The sequence below is a fragment of the Poecilia reticulata genome, chromosome 18 (genome assembly GCF_904066995.2).
Source record: "Poecilia reticulata chromosome 18, P_reticulata-male-v2, whole genome shotgun sequence".
Classification (NCBI taxonomy): domain Eukaryota; kingdom Metazoa; phylum Chordata; class Actinopteri; order Cyprinodontiformes; family Poeciliidae; genus Poecilia; species Poecilia reticulata.
The window spans coordinates 28,627,632-28,652,941 of record NC_088847.1 but is presented as its reverse complement, the minus strand read 5'-3'; the positions used below and the strand labels follow the sequence as shown (position 1 = coordinate 28,652,941).

The 25,310-nt window shown below is 37.9% G+C and overlaps 1 protein-coding gene across 1 annotated transcript; it reads right to left on the bottom strand.

Annotated features, from left to right (window-relative positions):
* Positions 1–1,216: 1,216 nt before the first annotated feature.
* Positions 1,217–23,837, bottom strand: LOC103480876 (serine/threonine-protein kinase DCLK2-like). The gene is made up of 16 exons (XM_081599193.1): positions 23,523–23,837; positions 22,159–23,154; positions 14,629–15,017; positions 11,183–11,309; positions 10,012–10,134; positions 9,611–9,699; positions 8,954–9,026; positions 8,643–8,748; positions 7,831–7,888; positions 7,549–7,668; positions 6,993–7,139; positions 6,791–6,924; positions 6,015–6,092; positions 5,674–5,770; positions 5,254–5,334; positions 1,217–5,150 (listed from the first exon to the last, which is right to left on the bottom strand). Exons 2-16 carry the CDS (start codon positions 22,586–22,588, stop codon positions 5,025–5,027), a joined length of 2,178 nt encoding a protein of 725 aa, XP_081455319.1. The 5' UTR covers positions 22,589–23,154; positions 23,523–23,837; the 3' UTR covers positions 1,217–5,024.
* Positions 23,838–25,310: the final 1,473 nt, after the last annotated feature.

Genomic DNA, 25,310 nt, shown 5'->3' with positions numbered 1-25,310 from the left:
TCAATGTCCACTGTAAATCTACAGATGTCTCCAAAACATGAGGAAGTGGAGCCTTAAGGTGTTTTCCCCTCTCTGCAGGAAGCTGATACTAAAAGATATCACAGCTGCAGGATGTTTTATATTTAAAAACACAACAGCATACAGCTGTGTCTGCAAGACTTTTATTTCACAGTTTAATTCATCTTTCCTCAACACAAATAAGGGATTCATCATTTCCACCCAGATCCCAGCAAACATACACGTTTTCACCTTGACACACATAAACATTACAGCTTATTGAGATTAAAACATGTCATTAGAAAACACTGCTGTTCCCACGGTTCCTTCATGTCAAAACGTGACTCATTTTATCAAAGGCATCTCAGGAAGAAAACATTTTACCCAAAATTATCTACTGTATATATTTCAGTTATTACCATATTGTAGCTGAGTTAAATCAACATGAAGCTCAGTTTCTGCTTTTTGGAAAAATTAGACCAATTTTCTTCAAAATTTGGATTTTTGTCACCTCATTCAAATGAAAATCAGTTTCAATCAATAATAATGAGGCTTGAAGTGATGTAAACACACACACACGCGCGCACACACACACACACACAAACAAACAAACATACAAACAAACAAACAAACAAACAAACAAACAGGGCCCAGTAAGTAAAGCCACCTGAAAAAATCTGCTTGGAAAAATTCAGTTCAGTTACATCTTATCTTTGATCTCTGCGTTGCACCATCCAACATTCAATAAAACCTGCATGTCAATAAAGCCTTATCAGTGATTTAAAGAGAACCAGCCTCAACGTTTCAATGGGAAGTTTACAGTTTACAACCAGAAGGACCAGAGTTGCTTCTCTACTTTTGGTTACCTGTCAGGGAGACAGAAAACAGAAAAAAGTAGCAAAAACAAAAACATAATAATTTACTGAAAACTTAAATGTAAAGGCAGATAATATTAACTATTGCTGCATATATATTTTTACCATTAATTATCAGGGCCACACTAAGAAAAAGTAAAAAATGTAATTATGAGAATAAAGTCATATGAGAATAAAGTCATAATAATGTGAGAATATAGTAATAAATTTACGAGAATAAAGTCATATGAGAATAATTATAATAATATGAGATATTATATTTCAAAAATAAAGTTGTAATATTATGACTTTTTGTGGTAACACCACAACTTTACTCTCATATTATTCTGACTTCATTCTTACAATTTCATTATTTTATTTTCTTAATAAGGCCCTAATACTTTGATATTTTCTTTCAATTCTGGATTATTTTTTTCTTTTTTAAGTTTTTTATTTTCTTAATGCACCACTTAGGAGTTTATCTGCAAGACTAAAATTTGGGAAAACACTTCTTTTTTTTACAAAGAGTTTGAAAAAGTAAAACATTTTTATCAAAGATTCTCATGAACTGAACAGATTTCCTCTCATTTTTGACTCAGGTGTCAGCAGGACAAACAACAACAACTGAAGGCTCCTCTTGGTTTGGTATAAAGCAAAGAGAAAAGAATTAAGACCACTGGGTTCATAGCAGGCATAGAAGGTCAAAGGTCAAGGCGCCAGTCCAGAGTTTGGCTGAAGTTTTTCTCCCAGGTAACAGCAGCTCAGAAAGACGGGCTTGTTAGAAACTCAATAACAAAAGTTGACGCAATATTACACCCAGCGATAAGCAGAGTGATGTGGGATGGATGATAACAGTCTGAGCTCATCAGAAACTTTTACTACCCAACTTCAGATACATGTTTCTGACTGAATACATTTAAGAAACTAAAACATTTGACTGCAGACATCTAAATGCAGCTAAAAATCTGTTTCCATCAGCAATAATATGAATTTTTTATTTTTTGCATTTGTGCCTTGACGCACCTGATTCAAATCACTTTGGCCATTATTAGGAGTTTGTCAAACAGGGGTGTCCAAAGTGTGGATCGGGGGCCATTTTTGGCCCTAGAAATTATTCTGTTCAGCCTCTGATCACAAGTCAGGAGTGGCAAAAACTTGGCCAACAAACACAGAAAATAAGAATTTAAAAATGTAATGTTTTCTTTTAAAATGCAGCACTCCAAAACCTTGTTTATGTTTTGGATCTTTAATGATGTACAATTCATACAAATGTTTTATTAAAAAGGTAAAACTTAAAAATAAAATTAAAAAATCCAAAATTTTGCATTTTAAATGAATGAATGTTGAGGCCTGCCAGTAGTTTAAATTTGCCATTTTTGGTGAATCAATTGGACACCACTGGACTAGTTCATGTAATGTTCAGCTGCTTCCCAATGTATAATAATTCAGCCTAAATTGTTCAGTTAAAGTTCAGTTTCTTCCAAATATTTACTTCAACTGAAGCCCAGTTTCAGAGGTTTTTTATGTGTCAAAATCAACCCAAGAATGGTTGAATTTTAACGATTTCAATGAATTTGAACATTTATAGATTCAGGAGAGCCTCCAGCCAAACTCTGAGTGAGCGACTCCAACCAAAGGTCAAGGCCATGGAAAGGTTGCATCACTGCATCAGGTCAATGCGTTTATTGAGACACTTTCTTTTCAAGTTTTATGGATGGGAACTACCTTCCCATTGATGCAAACACCCATCTCAAAAGTTCCTCTTTCCCAAAAGCGAAAACATCAAACAAACACGCAGCTTTGGACAGACAGTTTCATGGAAAGTGCAAATGGAGACGAACGTTAGTTGGATGTAACATGATTATAGAAAAGAAAGAGATTCATTGATGTTTGCTACCTTTCCTTACAGGTCATCACCAGAAACCCTGAACCCCAAATATCTGTTTTTGTTCTTATTATCTAAATACTGAAATTACATTTCAAATGTCAAAATGGTTTATTAGTTATGTGAAAAATCTTTTTCTTTAGGTAGGATTTTTTTTTTTGAGGCAATGACGATGAGATTGTTCTTTTCATTTGTAACACTACTTATTCTTCAATCTGCTACTGTTTTCCTACTTCACAACAGACTCACACAGACACTGACGGACAGAACGATATCTACAGTATTTACAGTCTTACCCTTTTATCTAAAATGATATAAAGTGAGAGAAGCAAAGAGCTCATCGTTTGGACCGCAGTGTGCCCTTACGTTCAGTCCAAATGCATCTTTAAAGCGATGCTTGAACAGTTCAGGTGATAAAAATGGACGTCAGTCAGTTGATCAGGAATAAAACAGAACGTTTTAAATTAGGTGAAGGTATGAAGGACCAGAAAACAAAGACCGAGGCTGAATCCCATTTCCAAAGTTCAGCTCAAATCTTTTTTCCAGACTAAAATGTCAATATTTTTTTTATAATTTCTAATAGTATTCAGAATTCAAAATCATTTTATCGTCTCTGTTGTTTAAAGTTTGGCTTTGAATCCAGCAAGGTGGAGAAGAACCAGCAGGCTCTGCTGGCTTTTAACCAAGCTCCTGATATTTGCAGAAATTGTCGTATTTCAGGTGTACTAAGATATTTGTACAAGAAACTGGACCCAAAATACTTGGTAATATTTTGTGTTGTTGCAGTGTAGCCTGGAAATGATTAATAGGAAATGAGAATCGGCTCATTAGATGTGTTTTGAGCTCTGACTTTTATTTCTTGCTCATTACAACTTAAAAGCCAAAATTCAGATTTGCTGCCTTCATTTTCCCAAGATTCTTCTAATCAACTCACACTTCAGTTCATAAACACTCAGAAAATATTCAAAAAATTGTTCCTTCTGGAGAAATATTTCCCAAGATCCTGCATTATTTTTAGAAAGATGGGAATATTGAGGTAAAATAAAATAAATAAATAAAAAGTACTGGATCAGCAGCGCAGACAGGCACAGTGCTCAAATATCTCCTTAGCAGGTTGATGACAAGTAGCAGAAGACGACGACATGAGTTTTCTCCACCGAAGGAGAGACAAAAGTTGGACACATTTTCAGATGAATGGAAGACATCCTGGCTTGGCAGGAACTTCATAGCAGTTCTTATTTGTAGCAAAATCAGTAAAGTCCCGATGAAAGTTCATTCCAGACCACGCCGTTTAACCAGGAAACTTTGGCGGCGTCGGCAGCTCGTCCGTGTGTTCAGGACCTGGTTTCAGCAGCGGCGCCTGTTTTAATGGATCAGAACCGGGCCGTGTGCAAAACCTCCTGGGGATCAATTGGCACGCGCTCTGGACGGTTACCAGGAGACAAACTGGATTTAATACTGGAGAGACTGGTCTGGAGTAAATAACCAGGAAACTCAGTCCATGTCAGAAGACCAGAGAGAGAAGTGGAGGAAATAAACTTTGAGTTCATTTTAAATTATGCAAATTCGTTTGGTTTGCTGGAAATTAAAATAGATTTAAGGCTATTTTGTTTAGAAGTGAACCTTATGTCTGCAAACTTTAACATGAACTATAATAAAGCTCATTTAGAGAAAAGAGACTCGATAAAAGATTATTGATTGAGTTTCCATGGAAACAGGTACCAGAATCAAATGTCCAAATTGAGATAGTGGGCTTTGTTCAGTTTTTGAGAGCAAAGGCAAATTTATCAAACTTATTTAACATTTCTGACCAGATCTGAGGGAAAATCCTGCAGATGTGGTGAATAAATCTGTAAGTATTCAGTGGATTTGTCTGCCTGTCAGTAGCTGCGTTTCCACTGATCATTTCAGTTATGCAAGTAATCTTCTTTCAGGAAACATGGCAAACATTTCCAATAAAAACATTTTTTCCCCAACACTAAAGGAATATCAACAGCTTTGCACAGACATGTAATGGAAACGCAGCTACTGGACAGTTTGGTTTTAGACCTCGTCCCTAAGATGACGTTGGGAAAACTTCACTTTGTGTGTAATTCAGTCACTAAAAATGTATTTGAGAATGTTTAATTTCATCTGTCTATATTTTAAAGTTTTACTTTCCTAGAAGTGAAAGGGAGCCGGTTGCAGGTAAATGGAGACTTTAGGAAGATTATTCGGCTCCCAGTTGGTGAAGACTCTCCAGACTGGATTGTACTGGTTCCCTCAGACCAGTGGCACTGGGATGCGGCCTAAACCAGTGGTGAGGGAACTTGTTTCGTCTCCAGAATCGGAGACTCACGATCCGACTCCTGCGCTTCTTCGCCGGCGTGATCCTCAGGGCCACTCACAGCGTTTGAGTCTCCCGGCGCCTCATCCTACAAAAAAAGCAACTTTACCACCATCATAGACACATTTCTACACGGTAAGAACCGAAACGCTGCAGCCGAGTGGAAAAACTTTCATTTTTATGTTTCTTACCGTCACCCAGGGGTGGGAGAGGACTTCCTCTGCAGTGAACCGAGCATCGACGTTCACCTGCAGCATCTGACTGATCAGCATCTGAGGAGTGTCAGCAGTAAAAGACTGGTCTGAGATTTAATAACATCTTCAGGTCACATCTACAGGTTGTTTCTTTTAGCTTCACTTTAATTTCTGATTTATTGCCATTTTCTGCTCCGGATAACCGAGCTTTAGTCCAAAACAAACTAAAACAGATGATGATCATTCGTTTTAGTTCTTTTTTTCTCAACAAGATATTAATGTACAGAGATCTTGATTGAATTTATGGTAATTTCAAAGAACAAACAATGACTTTTATGCATGTTGCTGAATTATCGATAAGCTGTAACCTCGGTTCAGTTGATATCTGACGTTTATTTTTCCTAAACTGATCCGAACCTTTGCTGACAGGCTGATGTTGTCCCAGTCTGGAGATGGAAACTCCAGCTTCCCTCTAAGGATCTGATCAAACAGTTCCTCCTGGACGTTATTCTCACTGCGGAAAGCAAAGCAGATTTCTGTTCGTACAGTTACAAATAAAACACACTGTACTAGCTCATTAAAGTTACAAAAATATGCACATTTTTATTGAATCTGTTGAAAAATTACAAATGTTCCAAAGTCCTTCTCGAACATAAAACAGGAAACGCTCATAATAACATGAAACCAACGCATGGTGATGTAAATAAAAATATTTATTGATAATTTTCTGGTTAAAGTAAATTGTTGCGTTTACTGACCTTCGGAAAGGTGGGAAACCACAGAGCAGGATGTAGGCGATGACTCCAGCTGCCCAGATGTCCACCTTCAGACCATAACTAGAAGAAACATCAACATTACTGGCTGTTTATGAACTAATGGGATGATTTACTCACCAAAATATGGAAATTAAATAATCTAGCAAACCACAAAGATCAAGAAAAAATCCAATAAAAATGTGTGACTTGTATGACTTTAGATTATATCCAAATAAAATCTGCACAAACACAAATTGTTATCACTATGAAAAGTATTTAATGCATCTGAATAAACATTTTCTTTTGATTAACAAGACGGGAGATCTAAGGAATCTTTATCATTTCTGCCGAATAATAAAAACATCCAGAAGCAAATAAATACATTTATAAAGGAGCAAAAAAGAAAAGAACCATCCATGTTTTTCAGTAGGTTTTTAAAAAAATGTCATTTTTAGTCTCTGGTGTTTCAGCAAATCTGCACTTTTAGCTTTAGTAGGTTTATTAAAAACCAATAAAAAATAATAAAACTATTGTATTTAGCAGCATTTGGGAATGACTGTTGGATCTCTGTTTTGTACAAAAGTAGTTAAACGGAATAGAATTAAAAACTAAAATCAAACACCCATCACCAAAAAATGGATAAAGAATTTCAATTAACGAATGAAAAAAATAATAATCTGGGAAATTCACAGTATCGAACAAATTCCATTTTCTCTAAGAGAAGAAAGGAGAGGAACGCTGGAAGAACTGGCCGTAGTGTTTTACTTCCTGTCTCTCACCCGGTCTCGGCGATGATCTCCGGCGCCACGTACGTCGGCGTGCCGCAGACGGTGTACAGCGGACCCTCCACCACCGTGGCCAGACCGAAATCCCCCAACTTCAGGGACTTGGTGCCGTCCGGATACTCGCACACCTGCAGAACGAAACCAGAACTGAGCGCCGCAGAGTTTAGGTTAAAGCAGAAGATGATGCGTTTGGTACCAGCAGGTTCTCTGGTTTGATGTCTCGGTGGACGATGTTCATCCGGTGTAGATACTTGATGGCTCCGGCCAGGTTGAACACCATGGCGCTGGCGTCTCGCTCGCTGTACTTGGTGGAGGAGGTGATGGCGTCGAAAAGATCGCCGCCCTGAAGGAACGAGTTAAACGTGGAGAATGGAGTCTTTACTTATTCATTCAGTAATGATTAAACAATGAAACAAACTATTAACACAAATATGTTCAAAAACGCATTGAGAAAGTTCTCATTTGTTTAATCTAAGCTTAATTTATCAGTTTATTTAGGTTTGGATTAAAAAGAAGTATTAACAGTATAAGATCTGATGCTGGAAAATACATGAAACAGAGAAAAATACAGAAATGTGCAAAAAACATTGAGAAACATGATTTAAAAGAAAAAAATCTAAGCCTAATATCAATATTTCTTCAGTTTCTGATAGAAAAAACAATAATGCTAAAAGAATCTGAAAATGACAACTTTTTTTCTAATTTAAAGGTCTGAGATTGGTGGCTTTAGGGTCAGAGGTCAATCAGAGGACCTTAACGAGCTCCATGACCAGGAAGAGCTGCGTTGGCGTCTCGTCCACCTCGATCAGCTGGATGATGCTAGGATGTCGGACCCGCCTCAGAACCGCCACCTCGTTCTCGATCAGGTGTTCCTGATCAGAGAAACGTTTTACTCAGAAAATCTTTTATCCTGCTAAACTAGATAAAAAGTTAATAACTACACACAAACTGATGCAATTTAACAGCTTGTTAGTTTAGATTATTGCAGAAGAGCCATAATAAAACTGTTTTTTGCTGGAAGCAGCAGCAGCTACCTTCCCGCAGCATCGGGCTTTATCGATGATCTTCAGAGCGAACTCCTGTCCCGTCGACCTGCGGAAAGAAACGAGCAGGAAGAGTTAAAACCTGAAAAAAATACCTGATAAAACGACAAACAGGCATAATCAATCATTTTTACTCTTTTATCAATCAGCAAACCCTAAGTTTAAGCAGATTAGATGAATTTTAATTAAAATATTTGGCAGAGAAAATGGATTAAAACTAACCAACAATTATTTTAGTTTGCGTATCAGTTATTCTGACGATTAATCGATTACCGATTTTTTATTTAAGGCTTGTTATACAATATTAGGAATGTATATAAAATAAACATGTCACTGTCTAAATTGCAATGGCGGCATTGCTTTAGTGGAGGCTTCATTATTTGTAGGAAACTGCAGCTAATAAAATAGTTATTATGTATTTTTCTGCTTGACTCAACATAAATAAAGTAGAACTGATCTGGAGATCAATTTGTGAATCAATCAACTAATGACCGGATACAAAAAGGTGTCTATAATAAGTTTTTTGTTGGGTTTTTTTTTTTGCAAAAATTGAAGATTTACAAAGGATTTAAAAAAAATCTTAAATAAAACATATTTTTTTCTGTATAGTTTTGGTTGAATTACTGCTCTAATTTAGCTGTTCTTTGAAAAAATTGCCTTTTTGTACTAAATTACTTATATTTAATTACAAATGTGCAACAAAGGATTCTTAAAATGATTATTTTTTTTATTTATATAATTAATCTTTAAATTTAAAACCTGCACACCATCTAACTACTTCCATAACGTTTAGTGCGGTTTACCTCTCCACACACTCCTTCACCACAGCAAAGTTTCCGTCTCCGATCACTTTTCCCACCTTGTACTTCTCGTTGATGGTGGAGGACGAAACGGACCGGTTTCCATTCACTGAAAGACAAGAAATATTTAAAAAATGTGATTTTATGAATAATAAGAAGCACTAACAGAGCTAAACTCAAGCTGCTTCATCATCTTTATCTATGATGCTTCAGTGGATTTTTCTAATAATAAAGACTAAAAACTGTTATGTTTTTAAGAAACAACTAAAAAAATCTTCATTAAATTTCATTTTTACCACAATGGAAGCACAAACCTTCCTCTGCGTCGTCGTCCGGCTGCTCGGCTTCCCCGTTCACATCCGTGGAAGACGCACGGCGAGGAGAAATCTGATGGCAAAACAACAGATGTTAGGGAATAAAACCAGGTCAGATCCCAGTTAATACTGCAGGAAATCTGAATTATAAACTGAGAAAATGTTTTTAGACTTTAATAGCTTTTTTCTTGTAAAATGTAAATATATTTGTTGAGGAAGATCCACATTTATGAGCTGCTTCCTTTTTCAAAGCCATTTATAACTTCAAAACCATGAAAATTGGGGCTTTTTAACTGATTTTTAACGTTGTTTTTGTTGTCTATGTGATGAGGTTTTAGTCATTTTTATTAATGCTTCATAGTGTTTGTAATTTGATGCAAAATAAAGGTGATAAACTTTAAATGAAAACAGGACAGAGAGAACTGCAGTAGCTTCCTGCAGCCACCAGGGGGCAAACTCTGCTCATCTCTTAACTTTAGCAGCAGAAGAAACAGAGTCTGACCTTCCTTATTCTGAATATGGAAGAGATTTTCTTCCAGTTCAACACCAGCTCTTTCAGATTCAGTCAACTTAATTTAAATCACTTTAATCTGAATTAAACTTTTTTTAATAAATCTGAGAGGAAACTAGTTTTCAAACATAAATCGTCTCTCTGACCTTTAAGTTGCGTCGTGTCCCGGGACTGGTGGGAGACGGACTGGACCTGTTGGACTTTACAGCCGCCTGGGATCCTGACACCTCATTGGCTGCATGACGGAGAAAAGAGCGATCTGATTGGTTAAAACGTGTTCGCATGTTTAAAGTCACAGAGTCATTTTAAGATCCATAAAACAACTGAAAGAAAACATTCAAACTTTCTAAACGTATCGGTATGCCTAAAATATACAACTCAATGTGACGGACGGTGGGTTGGATGGATGGATGGATGGATGGATGGATGGTTGGTTGGTTGGTTGGTTGGTTGGTTGGTTGGTTGGTTGGATGTTTCTCTTAAACCAATAAGTTCCTAAACTGGTTCTTAAACCTGTGTCTCCATGGTAACCGTCGTGGTTCCCCACCTGAGCCCGGCGACTTGGTCCTGGATAAACCTTTGGGTGGAGTCCTGGAGGAGGAGAAGCTGGAGCTGCTGGGAGTTTTGGGGGTTTTCTGAGGAGGCGTACGAGGCGTCTTGGTCCTGCACTCTGGAGACGGACAGATGGACGGAAAAGTTGGTTACTTTTTCTTATGCATCATGCAAATGTTTTCATGCTTCTATCGAAAGCAGGTTTTAAACTTCCACGTAGAAACTTTTTGTTGATTTTCAATAGGAGCTGCTATAAAACAAGGAGAGGTTCATCGATAAGTCAGCCATGATTTATTGATCATATCTGAAAATCAGCCACTTTGTCCTTCTACTCAGACGTCACATCGGGACGTTCTGCTGATAGCCGCCCCGCTGCTGCCAACTTAGCGACTTTGTTGATTTATTTAGTTACTTTACAGACAGAAAAAATGGTTTTGGCCAAAATTGGCCTTCAGAATCAGCAGGTCTAACATTTTACAGGAGAAGTTTTTGTTCTTCCATTTGGGCTCCTGTTGCTTATAAAAACAGTCCAAATTATTTTAAAAAATTACCCAGCTGTTTTTTGAGCTGTTTCAAAAATGTCTGCCCGTTACCTAGCAACCTAAGTGGAACTCCAGCATGTTTGGTTAGCTGGAAGATGTGCTGTACAATGGCTGCTGGAAAAGATAACTGTTGTGTTGTTGACTTACCATCCAGAAATCACTTGCTACATTCTTGTTGATTGTAAAGGAGGCTCCATTTCTGCTTTTCAAAGCTGTAGAATTGTAGAATTGTGCCTGTTTGCAGCTATTTTAAGGTGTGAGTGTAAACGTTTAGTTGGGGGCGTGGCCTGCAGCAGATTATTTGGCTTTAAAATGACAGAAGGCCTTAAAACAAATAAAATTTCATTTTCTAAGAATGAGTTTGTGCGAAAAATTTGACTTTCTTGTTTTGTGTAGGCCATAAATCTATCCTAACCTGTTCAACGAAGCATAAAACGTCACCTTTAAGAAACCTGTCATATGTTTTAAGCTTCAGGTTCACTCTGATGTGCAACACTGTGGAATAACCTTATGTTTTATAACGCTGAGGGCCAAAAGTATTCTAGATATCCAGAATATTTCATCAGATTTTGGAGGTAAAGGAGGTAAAAATTTCAGCCTTCAGTTTGTGTTTCTGATGCTCACCGCTCACGAAGGCCGAGGTTTTCCCAGAATGCGTCAGCACAAAGTCGTCCTGCGCGTAACGAAACTTCTCCGGCCCACACGCCATGAACACATCGTCATCCCCGAAGAAATCCTGCAGACAGGTCAGCTGCACACACACACACACACACACACACACACACACACACACACACACACACACACACACACACACACACACACACACACACACAGTTAGATTCAGTGACTGAGGGATTTCTTTTCTGAGCGGAGGACAGATGGGAATATTTAAATCATGTCTGCAGCTCTTCAGCAGCTTCTGGCAGACCAGAAACAAACAACGAGCCGCTGAGGAACGTGTCTTGAGGATTACAGACAAAGTGTTCATCAACACGGATTTATGCAGGCGGAGAAACGGAGAGAGAGAGGAAAGGTGAAGAAAAGAGGGATCAGCAGAAGTATGAAAGGAGGGATTAAACGGAGGGAAGCTGCAGCAAAGTTCACACCAGGTCCTGAGATAAACTGTCAGGATTTACTGCGATAAAATATAATATTTAGTATCCATCCATCCATCCATTTTCTTTACACCCTTGTCCCTCAGTGGGGTCGGGAGGTGCTGGTGCCTCTCCAGCTAACGTTTTGGGCGAGAGCCTGGACAGGTCGCCAGTCTGTCGCAGGGCAACACAGAGACACACAACCATGTACACACACACTCACACCTAGGGACAATTTAGAGAGACCAATTAACCCGACAGTCATGTTTTTGGACTGTGGGAGGAAACCGGAGTACCCGGAAAAAACCCACCATGCACAGGGAGAACATGCAAACTCCATGCAGAGAGACCGGGGCTGGGAATCGAACCCAGAGCCTTCTTGCTGCAAGGCAACAGCTCTACCAACTGCACCACTGTGCAGCCCCAATATAATATTTAGTAACTTTGTTTAATTTTGTACAGAACAGTCCACACTGGAACTGGAAGACATTTTAAATGTCCAAAATAAAACTAATAATAATGAATAAAATGTAAATAAAAACAAACAAACAAAACAAATAAAATAGATTATGAATTGTTAAAGTTAACATGAATAGTTTTTTATTGGATTAGGTGTAAAATTAAGTTCATATTTCTACATGCTACTCTTCAAACTAAACCAAACATAATGAAAATAATGCTAAACCAAATGTGGCCTAAAAATGTGAAAATATTTGAGTATTTTCTTTTGCTAATTAAAAATGTGGTTTATTATTAGCTGTATTATACGAAATTATGATGCATTAAACCGTTAGCTTCTGGCTAACTGGGTTCCTCCCCCGAGTTCAGGAGCTTTTCTGTCTGAAAGGTCCATAAGTCAGAATCAAGTGGCTTAACAGGAAAGTGTTCAGGTGGAAGCAGAGAGAAAACGGTGAATGTTGAGGCTCCCCAGAGAAATGAAGGAAAACATTCACTTTCTGTAAAAGCTCATTTTACACAGCAGAGGTTCAGGTTCCCACGTTTGGTGCTGATCGTTTTCATTTTCCCTTTGGATCAATAAAGTACTTTCAATTGAATTGAATTGATTCTATGCTACAAACTCATGCTAATGCTATTCTGTTTCCATGGCGACGGCGACACCAAACGATTCCGGAACTGGATCCTAGACAACGTGCCGGTTCCTTGGCGAGCCGGTTGCCATGGAGACCACACTGCAGGGTGAGAGATGGCGTTTCTCTCCGAGCAAGCCGAGACGTGAGGACACACACACACTCACACACACACACACACACACACACACACACACACACACACACACACACACACACACACACACACTTTGGCCTTGATGCATTCATGCTGAGGCCGACCGACAGAATAAAAGCTTTCATTGGGACTGAAGTGCCTTCAAAATAAAAGTCCCAGTTTAAAAAGAGAAAAATAATCAGCAATTTTATTTTAAAAAGAGAATTTAATTAATGTTTTTAAATGGTAAAAAATGTGGGTTTTATGTGACTCCTATAGTTTTAATATAGTTTTATAGTTTTAAATGTTTTAATATTTTATGAAATTAGATTAATAGAAGAAACTTTGCTATTTAAACCAAGAAAAACAACTTTATGTTGGTTCAATGTTATGATTTTAAACTCCATCAAGCCACTTAGTGCTTGAACTATAAAGAAATACAAAATAAATACAGATAAAACCTTTAAATAAAAAAATATATTTTAAAAATGTGTAATTCTTTTTAAACCAGGTTATAAATAATTTAGTGAAACACTAAATTTCTCCTCAGATGCATACTTTTTAATTCTAGGAGCTGCATTGAAATATTAAGCTAATTTAAATTCAGGTATTTCTGTGCATCCAACCTTTTGCAAAAAAAATAAATAAATATTAAAGTAAATATGAATTAAATCCCATTTAATCCCAATAAATTCACAGCAGCTCTACCTAAATGTTCTTATATTTCACTTAAAATTAGCCTGTTTAGTTCTGCATATATTAAATATTTCCTTTTTAGAACTCTTCCATTATTTCAATACATGAAAAACCACTTAAAATCTTTTTTCTTTGCACTTTTTGCAGCTCAGACACGCATAAAACCTCAACAGCAACATTTTAATGTGAACAAAAATTATTTTAAAGCTAAAATTAAACAACTATTTCAAGATTGCAGCCCAGCATGCTTTTATTTTGAAGGCAGTGAACGCTGCTTTATTATCCTTAAGTGGATGCTGCATCCACTCTGACACAATCAGGGTGTGTTCATCTCTGCGTGACTCAATAAAAGGTTTTTCTCTTCGCTCAGATCCGAGCTGCGTTCACAACAACAAACGTCCTTCAGTCGGTTTTCTGCTGCCTCTGCTTTCCTTCAGCTTATCTGCAACTTCAAATAAAAACCTGCCTCTGTTCAAAAATAGCTCCGCCGGTCGGCCTGTGACAACTTTAAATCCTCACACCAAACCGAGCTGCAGAGCGGATCAGAGCGCAGTCAGAGTGTTTAACAACTGGACTTTAGCTGACGGCTGCAGTTCTGCTGAGCGCCGAGCGCCACAGGCCGACCCGAACTGTAAATTAGCGGTTCTGTTGAGGAGTAATTCTGTAATGCGCTTTAATTTGATTTCTGGCTCGACTCAGACGGCTTTGTTCGATTCTACTTCACCTAATGGGAATCACAAGCTGCTGCAAACGCTAAAGTTTTTCTGAATAAAACAGAAACGCAGTGAAATAACAGATATAATCAATGTTAGATGATAAAATGATGACATTTCATAAGATTAAAGTTTGCATCTTAAAAGAAAATACTGCAGTTATCAAATATATTTTACAGGATCGTCTCGTTTGATGAGAAATAATTGCATATTTTGTTGAAAAATATGCAAATCTAATTGCAGTTGTAGCTCTAATAACAACTGTCTTTATTTTAAATAAGTCGCTGATTTGAACGTCTTTTCTGACCTCTAGGTGGAACAGTAAAGTCAGGCGCCCCACCTGCTTCCCGTCCAGGGTGTAGAGCCTCTTCACGGCCCCAGAGTCCAGCTTGATGGCCTCCGTAATGTCGGCCAGCACCTGATCGAAGGAGTGCGCCGTCTTCTTGTTGAGCAGGATCCTCACCGCCTTGCGGGGCTTCACGCCGCTCCGGATCACCGTCACCAGTTTGGGTTTGATGAAGTCTTTGCTCTCCCTGCCCTCCCGACTCTCGGGCCGCTCTTTGGCGACGGCGCTGCCGGTCGTCGACACGCCGGCGGACGCCGTCGGGGTCCGGCTGGAGGCGGACGTCGCGGTTCCAGAACCGGCGCCGGGCTTCCAGCTCGGGACGGAGATCTTGGTGTAGTCGACCTTCCGGTAAGGTTCGTTTGAGGCGCAGACGTAGCACTCGCCTGGACGGGAAGAAGATGAGAATGATGCGTTTACAGCAAAATATCGATGAGAAAATTTACTGTTTAGATTAATCGAATAATCGTCTGTTTACAATGGCGTATTATGTAGGAAAAAAAGGAGTAAATTCAAACCAAAAAATCTGAAATTTTGAAATTAATCTCAGAAATTTTCCAAAAAATTTTAAAATATCAAATGTCCAAAATTTTTCAGTTTTGAAACTCAAAACTTTGATTTATCCTAAAATTTCTGAGCTTCATTGGGACTCAGAAATTCCCAATGAAAAAGTTGAAAATTTTTTCAGCAAATTTTCAAACTCATAAATTTCCTTGTGTTTTCTGGAAACTTTCTAAGATTAATCTAAAAAAACTAAATAAATCTAGAAAATGTACTGGGATCAATCTTAAAATTTCTCAGGTTTTTTTTTTCCAACATCTTTATGACTTTTCCAACTCATAATTTTATTGTATTTTCCAGTAAACCTCTGAAAATCTCAACATTTCAGGTTTTCTTTCTAGCAAATTTTCCAGTTTTGAAACTCAGAAATTTGCAAGTTTCTTCTAGAAAATTTCCAAGACCAATCTCAAAATTTTCTTTTTTCTAGAAAATTTTTAACTTCTGAGGCTCATAAATTTCCTTGTCTCTGAGATTAATCTAAAAATTTTCTTTTTTGATGTAAATTTATTCTACTATATGTCGTCACAGATACCAGAGAAAAATTATAACTTGACATAGAAAAAAACATGATGCCAATGAGCTAAAATGAGTAAAGACAGTAATTTTTTATGAATACCTGCATGTTAATAAGGATTAACCGTTTCACATATTTTTCATCTTTTATTTTTCTTTTCTGCAACCTAAAAGGTTTCTAATTTATTTAATGTATTATAATGTATGAACATGTCTAAGTTAATGTGGGAAACCACAATTTTCTGTCTGTATTTTATACAGCTGCCACAAAATAATAAATAATAAATTCAGCATATGTGGACAATTTTAGCTCTTTATCCTATGGAAAGATGGTTGGCCCCATCTCAGGTTTTTAAGAAAGTTATCAATTAATCAACTTTAGATTAACTCATTAATCAATACTTGCATCCCTGACATATAGGGGGAAAAGTACAGATCAGCCGACATGTTGAAATACGAGGCAGTAGATTGAAGACAAAGTGACAGCAGACGTCAGATCAACTCTCCTGCTCTGTGAAGGACACATCAGTCATCAAGTCACGTTCAAGATCCGAGCAGAAAGAAAGAAACATTATAAATTCAGGTCGTTATTAAAACAAGGAGCTCCTATTTATACCACCATTGTTCTGCAGATTTTCTCCTGTAACAGAGACGTTGCCTCTGCTGTAAGAGTCACTCAGTTCAGGATTTAACTGGCCGATTAATAGCAGGTTACAAATAACAGCCAGAGAGCAGCAATTACACGCAGTGACATGGAGCTCGGTCGGCCAATCAGCGTCAGCGTTAACCAGCGAGCAGGAGGCTCAAAATATCTGATTTAATGGAGCAAATATTAAAGCTGAATGTTAATAAATGTTAGTCATCAGCAAACTGATGAACAGCTTCTAATCACCAGCTTCAAGTTTTCTCAGCTGAGTCCCTCACTCATGCAAATACTGCAAAAAATATATTTTTAAAAGTTTTTCAGCTTTTATTTTGCAAAGTCTGCATAAAATATGTACAGAAATCAACTTCTGTTGACACATTTCTTTTCTTTTCTTACATTACAAACCGTCTTCTGGTTTGTTTATTTGAAAATACATTCAGGAAAATACATTTATTCTTTCTAAAACCATTTTGGTTTTTCTTCCATTCTGAACCCAGAAAGTAGAAAACAATTACAGTTTTCCTGCAGTAGATATTTCTGAGTTTAAAAAAAAATTTTCTTTCAATAATGTCATGTAGATTTTGTAGTTTAAAATATACCAGGATTGAATAAAAATCTATTTTTTGTCCCTTGGTGGGAACATTCAAGTAGCAAGATAGTTTCACACAAAGACAAAAATATGTAATTAAAAACCAGAATCAAGAATATCACACTGAACAGAAACAGCAAAATTACAACCTAAAATACTCTGCAGTAATTAAAACAAAATACTAAAATCCAAAGAGATGTGCAACCGAGGAGTGAAATTATTTCTAAACAATGTACAAAATGTGCAACTAATTAAAAAACAAAAGTGACAATAAAACTGTGCAAACAGCAAAAATGTCCAAATGACAGCAGGGATTTAATTTCAAATAAAAAAAACTGCAAACTACATCGGAGATGTAAAGACTTTTTGAGTTTGTTGGTTATAGAGTCCAACAGCTGCTGGGAGGAAATATTTAATTTAGCAGGACCGACAGCAAAAATGTCCCTTTAGGAGCATAAAACTTGTTATTCCCTCAACCAAAGTCAACGGTTACCATGAAGGAAGCTTAACAATATGTAGAACTGACAGAACAACAACCAAAAGACTAATACAGGTTTATCTTCCTCCTCATCATCTCTGTATCTGTCATATTCCTGCCTCCAGGCGTCACAGACACACCTTCCCTCCCTCCAGGCTTTGTTCAGTGACCTTGTCTCTCCATGCGCCGACTTTCACTCTGTGATTCAAATGAGCTGGACAGGATTGCTCTGGGTTGTTATACAAATACCTCAGTGACTAAACGCAGAAACACTCCGGGCCGATTCAGCCGGGACACCAGAACATCCTGGGTTTAAAAAAGACTGGATGGGAACCAAACATTTAGGCTGCGTTCACACCAACCCTGTTAGTCCGTTTTAATCAAACTTTGGTTCGTTTGCCTAGAAAGTCTGATTCGTTTGGGACAAAAATGTGGACTCTGGTCCATCTAGAAACCTCAGTCTCAGTTTGGTTTAAGTGAACTCTGGTGCAGTTCGAATATATAAGCGAATCAGAGACGGCTCCAAAAGCAGGAAGCAGACTGCAGCGCAGGGCATGCTGGGTAAATACAACCAAAACAAACGCGGTAGCCTAGCGCTACCAGAAGAAGACAAAAGAAAAATCCTACAACCGCTAAAATCTGATGCCACTACATTTTAGTTTACATTTCATGAAAGGTTTTCTTCAGACGTTTTTGTGTCATTTCTTGTTGCAGCGCCCCCACAGGCGAGGAGAGGAACAGGTTCTTCAAATGGTTTGGTTCGTTTGACACAGTGTAGCGTGAAAGTGAACCACAGCAGCTGAAAATGTAACAAATGTTCTAGTTTTGGTCCCAATCAAACCGAGTCTACTCGACTTTCAGGTGTGAAGACACCCTTAACTTTTGCTGCCATATTCCATTGTCCTTCTCAGAAATGGTGCTTCTCACAGCTTTTCACTGATTAACTCCACATTTTCTGACCAGAAAACATGCTGAGGTGGAAAGCAGCCAATCATTCAACAGAATGCCTTCATGTTTGTCCATAGAGAAGTTGTAAAGGATGCATTTCCCACTTTGGACTCTCGGATTAAATCCGTCACGGTCCATTCTGCGTGTTAAGTGCTCAGAGTGACGCGTCTGTCTTTTAGAGCATCTCCGGCTGAACGGCTTCCTGCCACTAATGTTCATTAGAAGACCTTACAACCAGTCCAACATCAATATTGATGATAAACTGCTGATACTAAGCTGCTCGGTTTCTCTCTAAGTCCCTTCAGGCAACAGAAAACATCAGAGACGTTGGTAAAATTCCCCAGATATATCATTTAATGTCTTTAACTCTGGAAGACATTAAACTCTGGAAGCTTTTTATCATATTTACAGTTGAATAATTTTGTTTATATTCCAGTTTTGACAAAGAAGTTTCTAAAACATTTTGAATTCAAAGTGGAAATTTAACCCTGAGATCCCCTGAGAGTTCCTGTATTGATTAGGAAATACTTCCTCCACCCTAGATGTACACAGACATAAATAATTCAAGTGTGTTTGCAAAACAAACACAGGTGAAGAGCAGCAGGATGACAGGGTGCAGATCTGATGATGAACCAATCGGATGTTATCAATCAATATTATGGGCAGTTAAACTGGTGATGACAGCAGAGGAATTTGGCCACAAAGGAGAAAATGTTTGACATGTTTCAGCTGTTTACATGCAGATGGAAGCAAATCATAATAATGAAGAAAATAGTTCAAGGTCTCAGGTCATGGTTTGAAAAGATTTAATCTTCAGAAGTAGAGATTATTTAGATTCTTAAAGGACAGTAAAATCTGAAAGCACGTTGGTTTTTCTCATAATTTTCATTAGAAACTGATTATTTTGTAGTTTTTTTAAGATATAAAGCTCATCAGAAAGGCTGTTGCTGACCTGGGGAGTTTCTGTGGTGACATTTAGAGCATCCTCAGTGCACAAAGTAGCGTTATCACAGATCCTTCCTCTTAGGACTAGTTAGACTTTAATAAACTCAGTCAGGGTTCATTACACCTGCTTTGGCTTGTTTTAATACTCTGTTGCTGTTTTTAAGCACAAATATTCATATCTTCTACATTTTTTTACCCTACCAGTTGCACTTTTTTAATATATTAGGAGTTGGAATTTATCATTTCGTTCATTTATTGTGAAAGAATATAGATTTACATTTATTGTTGTCTTGATAAATTTCAATTACTGAAGAAAAACTGACTGAAATTTTATTTTTACTATTTTCTTAACTGTTTGCTCCATGTGAGCATCATTAAACATCAGTAAATTAAAAATATGAGTAAATGCAGTTAAAAATATGCAGTTTAGTGACATAAATGACACTTTGAGTATTTGTGTTTAGGGCGCTACTGAAGCCAAGCCATACAGTTACCTAAAACAATAAGCCATAAATAGCATTTTTATTGCTATCTCAATAAAATAAATAAAATTCCACATCAGCACCTTGACAATGTATTTAAAATTTAGTAACTGCACAGTAGATTTTCTCTTATGCTGTGCATTGTAGTTTACAGTCAGTTTAAACATGTTTCCTCTCACTTTAGATAAATCCAAATTGTCCCGTGTTCCTACATTATTAAATGAAAACCATGTGTTACTTTTGGGGTGAAAGGTGAAGTCATGGCAGATATCACAATGCCCTTCACTCATGGTGCAAAAATGCTAACGATCAACATTCCTGCCATCTTTAAGATTCCCTGCGGATGTTTAGCACACAAACAGAACTGACTAACCTGGAGGCTTAACTTTTGTGTTGGTTCTTACAAAGTTTGATCGAAAAAACCCCAACATTTTTTATTAAAATCTTTCAAAGCTCTGTTCTTACACTGGTGGAAACAAAGAACTCGAACTTTACTATTTGTATTGGTTGAACGTCTAAGTTTTCACTGAGGCTGTTTAAAAGCTGCAGGTCCAACCAGGCTCTGTTACTGATGTCTCAGTTCATGAGTCAGAGCACCGGATGTCCAGACATCAGTAACACATGATGCACCTTGTTGCCCAAGGCTACATGCACCACTTTCTGACTGACTACCTTACAGTTTAGGGATGGTCAATAGATTGATTTTACTGATTAATCCAATTTTTGGTTTTTGAAATTCAAAAACTGCTAGTATTATGCCTCCTAATTAAACAATTTACAAAATTGTAGCCTTGCCCCCATTTTTTGAAAATATTCTTTTTACCATTTGTGATGTCCTTTTTTTTTTTTTTTTTTTTCAGAAAAAAAATGTTTTTCAGCAAACACCCTTGGTGCACCAAGGGTGCTTTAACACTGCAGCCTGAAGTGACCCAATTTCGATTTTTTATTTTTTTTACGTAATGCGACCTGTATCCGATCTTTTCATGGCAGTGTGAACAGCACAGGTCGGATTCTTTTTGAATGTGACCCATATCCGATACGTATCCGATTCAAATGTGACATAACGTCCAGGTCGCATTCATCCGAACTGAACGTCACTGATTCTCAACAAATTCTGCGTCCTGATAAGCGCAGGAAGGAAGAAAAACAACAACCATGACGGACTATATGAGGATTAAGTTGTTAATATGCTGCTCCGGCCGGACAACAACTTCAAATATGTAAGCTAAACTCCACCGTTAGCCTCCATGTTTACTTCCGCAAACACTGAGCTCTTCTTCTTTTTATGGCGGTTGGCAGAACACTGAGAATGCTGACGCTATGGCGCCCTCTAGTGCGCATGCGGGGCACTTTCAGGTCGTTTGCCCGTTCAGACTTCAGAACACATATCAGTGTGAACGGCCCGGCAAAGAAAATCGGAATTGGGTCACTCCAGGCTGCAGTGTGTAAGACCGCCTAGTGGTAAACAGTGGAACATCACATCCTATGTGGTTTCATTAATCAATAAGAGTTCTGCTGGGTGATATTAATTAGACTTAGTGGCTATGATGCATTACTTTTGCAATAAATTATTTAAAAACATTTAAATTATGTTAGACTAAAAACTGATCAAATACAAGAAGAAAATGCTGCACATCACCATGACCTGCCACTGCATTTGGATGCTATAGGCTAATAATAAATTAGTGTTGGGCAATAACTCAATAATATCTATCACAACAGACATGTGATCAATATCAATAGATAATATGTTCGATACAACGTTCAATAATTTCACTGAAGTTCAAACCAGAACAGCACAGCATTCTGGGGGATGTAGGCAGAGAAAAGGGTTTAGCCACTCAACCTTTCACTTTTGGGTTACCTAGCAACCCACTCATTCTTTGGTCACCTAGCAACAACCTGTTCAATAACTTGCGCAGCAGAAGTTTAAGGTTTTGCATCTCATAACTGCGTAAAAATAAAATTCAATGGCATGACCAGACGAGAAAAACCTGACAGACTAAAAGCGCTTGAGAGGAAACTGGAAAAAACAGGAATGGTCACAATCGGTTTGGCAGTATTTCAGAAATTTAAAACAAACAACAACAAAAATCAATAATTATCCATTTTGACTGATGTAAAACCCTGATATCAAGATTGTTATGTTCTTCAGTCATATTGTCCACTCTTATAATAAACGTCTGACTGAAGCCCTTCAAGTCTTTCAGACGATGATGGAAACATTGTGACATTTTGAAACATTGTCATCCTAAGTATCATTCATGCTAAGCAGAAATCAAGATGAATATCTTTAGCTTACCCTACTTAGCCTTAGCTGAAATATCAGAAACCCAATCCTTAACTAAAGGAGGATTAGTCTTACCTTCCACCAGTTCGTCCATACTGGTGATCTTCTTGTTGCCATCTATGGTGTAGATTGTACGAACTCCTTGCGGCAGATGAAGGTTGTCTGCTAACGACCGAGTAAGTTCCATCAGCAGCGCGTCGTATGACCGGAACCGGTCACTAGAAACGGCGTACACCAGGCCCTTGAAGTACCGATCCCCGTTGCGGTAGAACCGGACCTTCTTGGCCCGCTTCTCTGAGGTGAGGGCCTGCAGGGTGCGGGTCCTGTAGTAGCTACAGTTGGCGCTGTGGGCAGGACTGGGAACCAGGCTGCTTCCCCTGGAACTGGGGCCGGACCCCCCACCGCTGCCGGTGGAGTCATCCCGTTTGGGTCGGGTGGAGCGACCCCGGCGGACCTTGTTCCGTTCATCGAAATGCTCCAACTCAAGGGTCTTACTGAGAGACATGGCGAATGAGGTTACAGTTGCACTCAGAGTTCATCCAATTTAAGATTCACATTCCAATACACCAAAATTAGTCGATTCTTGGTCAAGTGGTCCGAAACCAGTTCAAGAGGCCTTCTATTCCCATTCAAACCAGTCACCTGTGGTCCTCAAACAGAATCAGGTTTGACAAAATCCAGTTGTGATCTTGTGTCACCAATTCTGGTCCAGTGTAGTTCAGGAATATGTCTTCACATCAGGGTTAGTGTAAATCCAGTAGTTCTCTACCAAAGTGGAGCTTAGAAATGCTAAACTAAGAATTTAGATATATTGTTGTTGGGCCAATCAAGAACCTCAGAGTTCTAGATGAACTCTAAGAAGATCTTAGACCTCCTATATTCAATCCCTGAGGCTAATTCACTGCAGTCTCACTGACCCAACCATAACCTCAGTGGTCTGGCTTTCGAACAAACCAAGCGAAACTAGTCCTGCTTTAAACCCAAATCAATAAACCATTATCACTTTGATCCAGTCCATTTTTGGGCTTTTTGGCAGAGGTCAAAGTTTAATCCTCAGTGTCCTGTCCATTTCTGAAAAGATATGCAAAAAAAAGAAAAGAAAAAGACAATCAGATGGTTTGAACTGACAAGACAGATTCCCCCCAAATCATGTTTTTTTTCTCTGCTAAATATTACCACAACATGATATTTCATCTTTTTGTTGTTTTTTAAAAAGAACAGTTAGGTAAAAATGGGTTGGTTTGTCCACGTTTCAGGAGGACATCCTGTTGGGAAAATCCATTAAAATCAAGAACAAAATGCTGGGATGATTATAAAACCTGAGTACAGTTTGTCTCTCTCTTCATCTCATTGACTTTATCCATCAATCCGACCCGCTGCTGCTGCTAAGCTGCTGACAGCCCCTTCACCCTGACAGACAGACAGAGGGAGGTACCTACCAATAATGCCGTGAAACCGGTTTGTTGCTAAGGAGCCTTTCTCCTCTTCCTCCCCCCTTCTCACCCGCCGCGTTCCGGACCGTTCCGGCGGACCCAGTTCGGGCGAACCGTTGCGGCCGAGCCTAGCCGCGCCGGGCCTGCGAGTCAACCCGGGTCACGGGGATGCAGAGGCGGCCGGTTTCACCTGCGGAGGAGCGGGATGCGCGGAGCGAGGCGGCGGACAGCAGCATGGCCGCTGCAGCAGAGAGGAGACACCGGCTGGATCCACCCCGCCCTCCCCGTCCTCTCCGCGGCTGAACGTGAACAAACGTCCCTCCTCCCTCTCTCTCCGCTCCCATTGTCTATCTCTCTCCACCGTCTCTCGCCTTTCTCTCCTTTGTCTGATTCTTATTTTAATTAATAATCACTTTAAATGTAGGTATATATAAAAAAAAAACACATTTTAATGCAGTAAATAAACCGTTCAATATATTATTACTACATTAATTTATCAAACTTAAAGTTGACTTCAGTTATTTGTCAATGTAACATGAAATGTAATATTCACTTATATTTTTATTTTTTCAAAAAGAAATTAAAAAACGCAATTCTTAGTATAAATAAAATAGTTTAACCAGAAGACAAAAGGAGGTAGAACAGTAGCATTTTAGTATAACAGCTCCCCCTGCTGGTGAAAACTGGTTAAGCCATAATAAAGCGTGCATTCAGTTAAATTAATTTGAATTATAAAGTCAGTTATAATTTAAATTGGGCTAATTTATCATTTCTGTAGTTATTAATTAACTACTATTAGAAGGAAAAATAAACATTGATTTGCTTGCTTTACTTTATTTAGAACTTTAGGGATGGTTTTTTTTATTTAGCTGTATCATTTTGGTATCTACTCTGTTTATTTGTTTATTTATTTTATTCATTATTTATTTATATTATCAAGAGTAATCTTTCAAATATGGTCTTTTGTTTATTTATATATTTTTACTATTAGGTTTATTTTAGAAATGGTTATTAATTTATTATTTTTGTTTTATTAGCAGTAGTATTTTGTATTTCTCAGTTTTTACTACGCTGTAAATTAATTGTTTTAGAATTTGATGCAGATATTGCTTTCCAACTCCTCTTCTTTCCACCTTTCTGACATTGATTTTTTTTTTAGCTGTAATTTAAAAAAAAAATCTTAAATTGTGTCTGTTGGAAAAATGAGAGTTGACTTATAACCCAGAAATGTGATTTGCTATATAAAACAACTACAGGTTGATTTAAAACTAAATACAAAATAAGCAGAAGTAAAAGCCAATGATGGTAAAGAACCATAAATATTTTCTTATATTAAATGGTAAATTATGGGATTAAACTGAAGGTGTGATAACTTCTGTTGCTGCTATGAAGTCAGGGAAAAATCTGTTATTTGCTCATAAGATGTGTTGCTGCAGTTAAAATAGAAGTTATAAAAACAAAGTACACCCTCTTTTTTTCTGAGGTTTTAAAATATAAACAACTTGATCTTTAAAAGTTTCATAAATCATTTAAACATGATTCCATTGTGTCATTATTTATGAAATAAACGCAAAAACAAAGTACAAAACATTTTTCTCCTCTAAAGTCTCCATTTACATTCATCCCTTTTGAACAGACCAAAGCAATCAAATCAGCTTCACCTGGTCGTTATGTTTCATTATGCTGCTGTGTCTGGATCACACCTGCTTCTTTTGTCTCATTTATCTCTTTTTTCTGGGACTTTTTTCTTTATTATCCTGAATGAAACCCGAAGCTCCACCCTGATCTGATGAG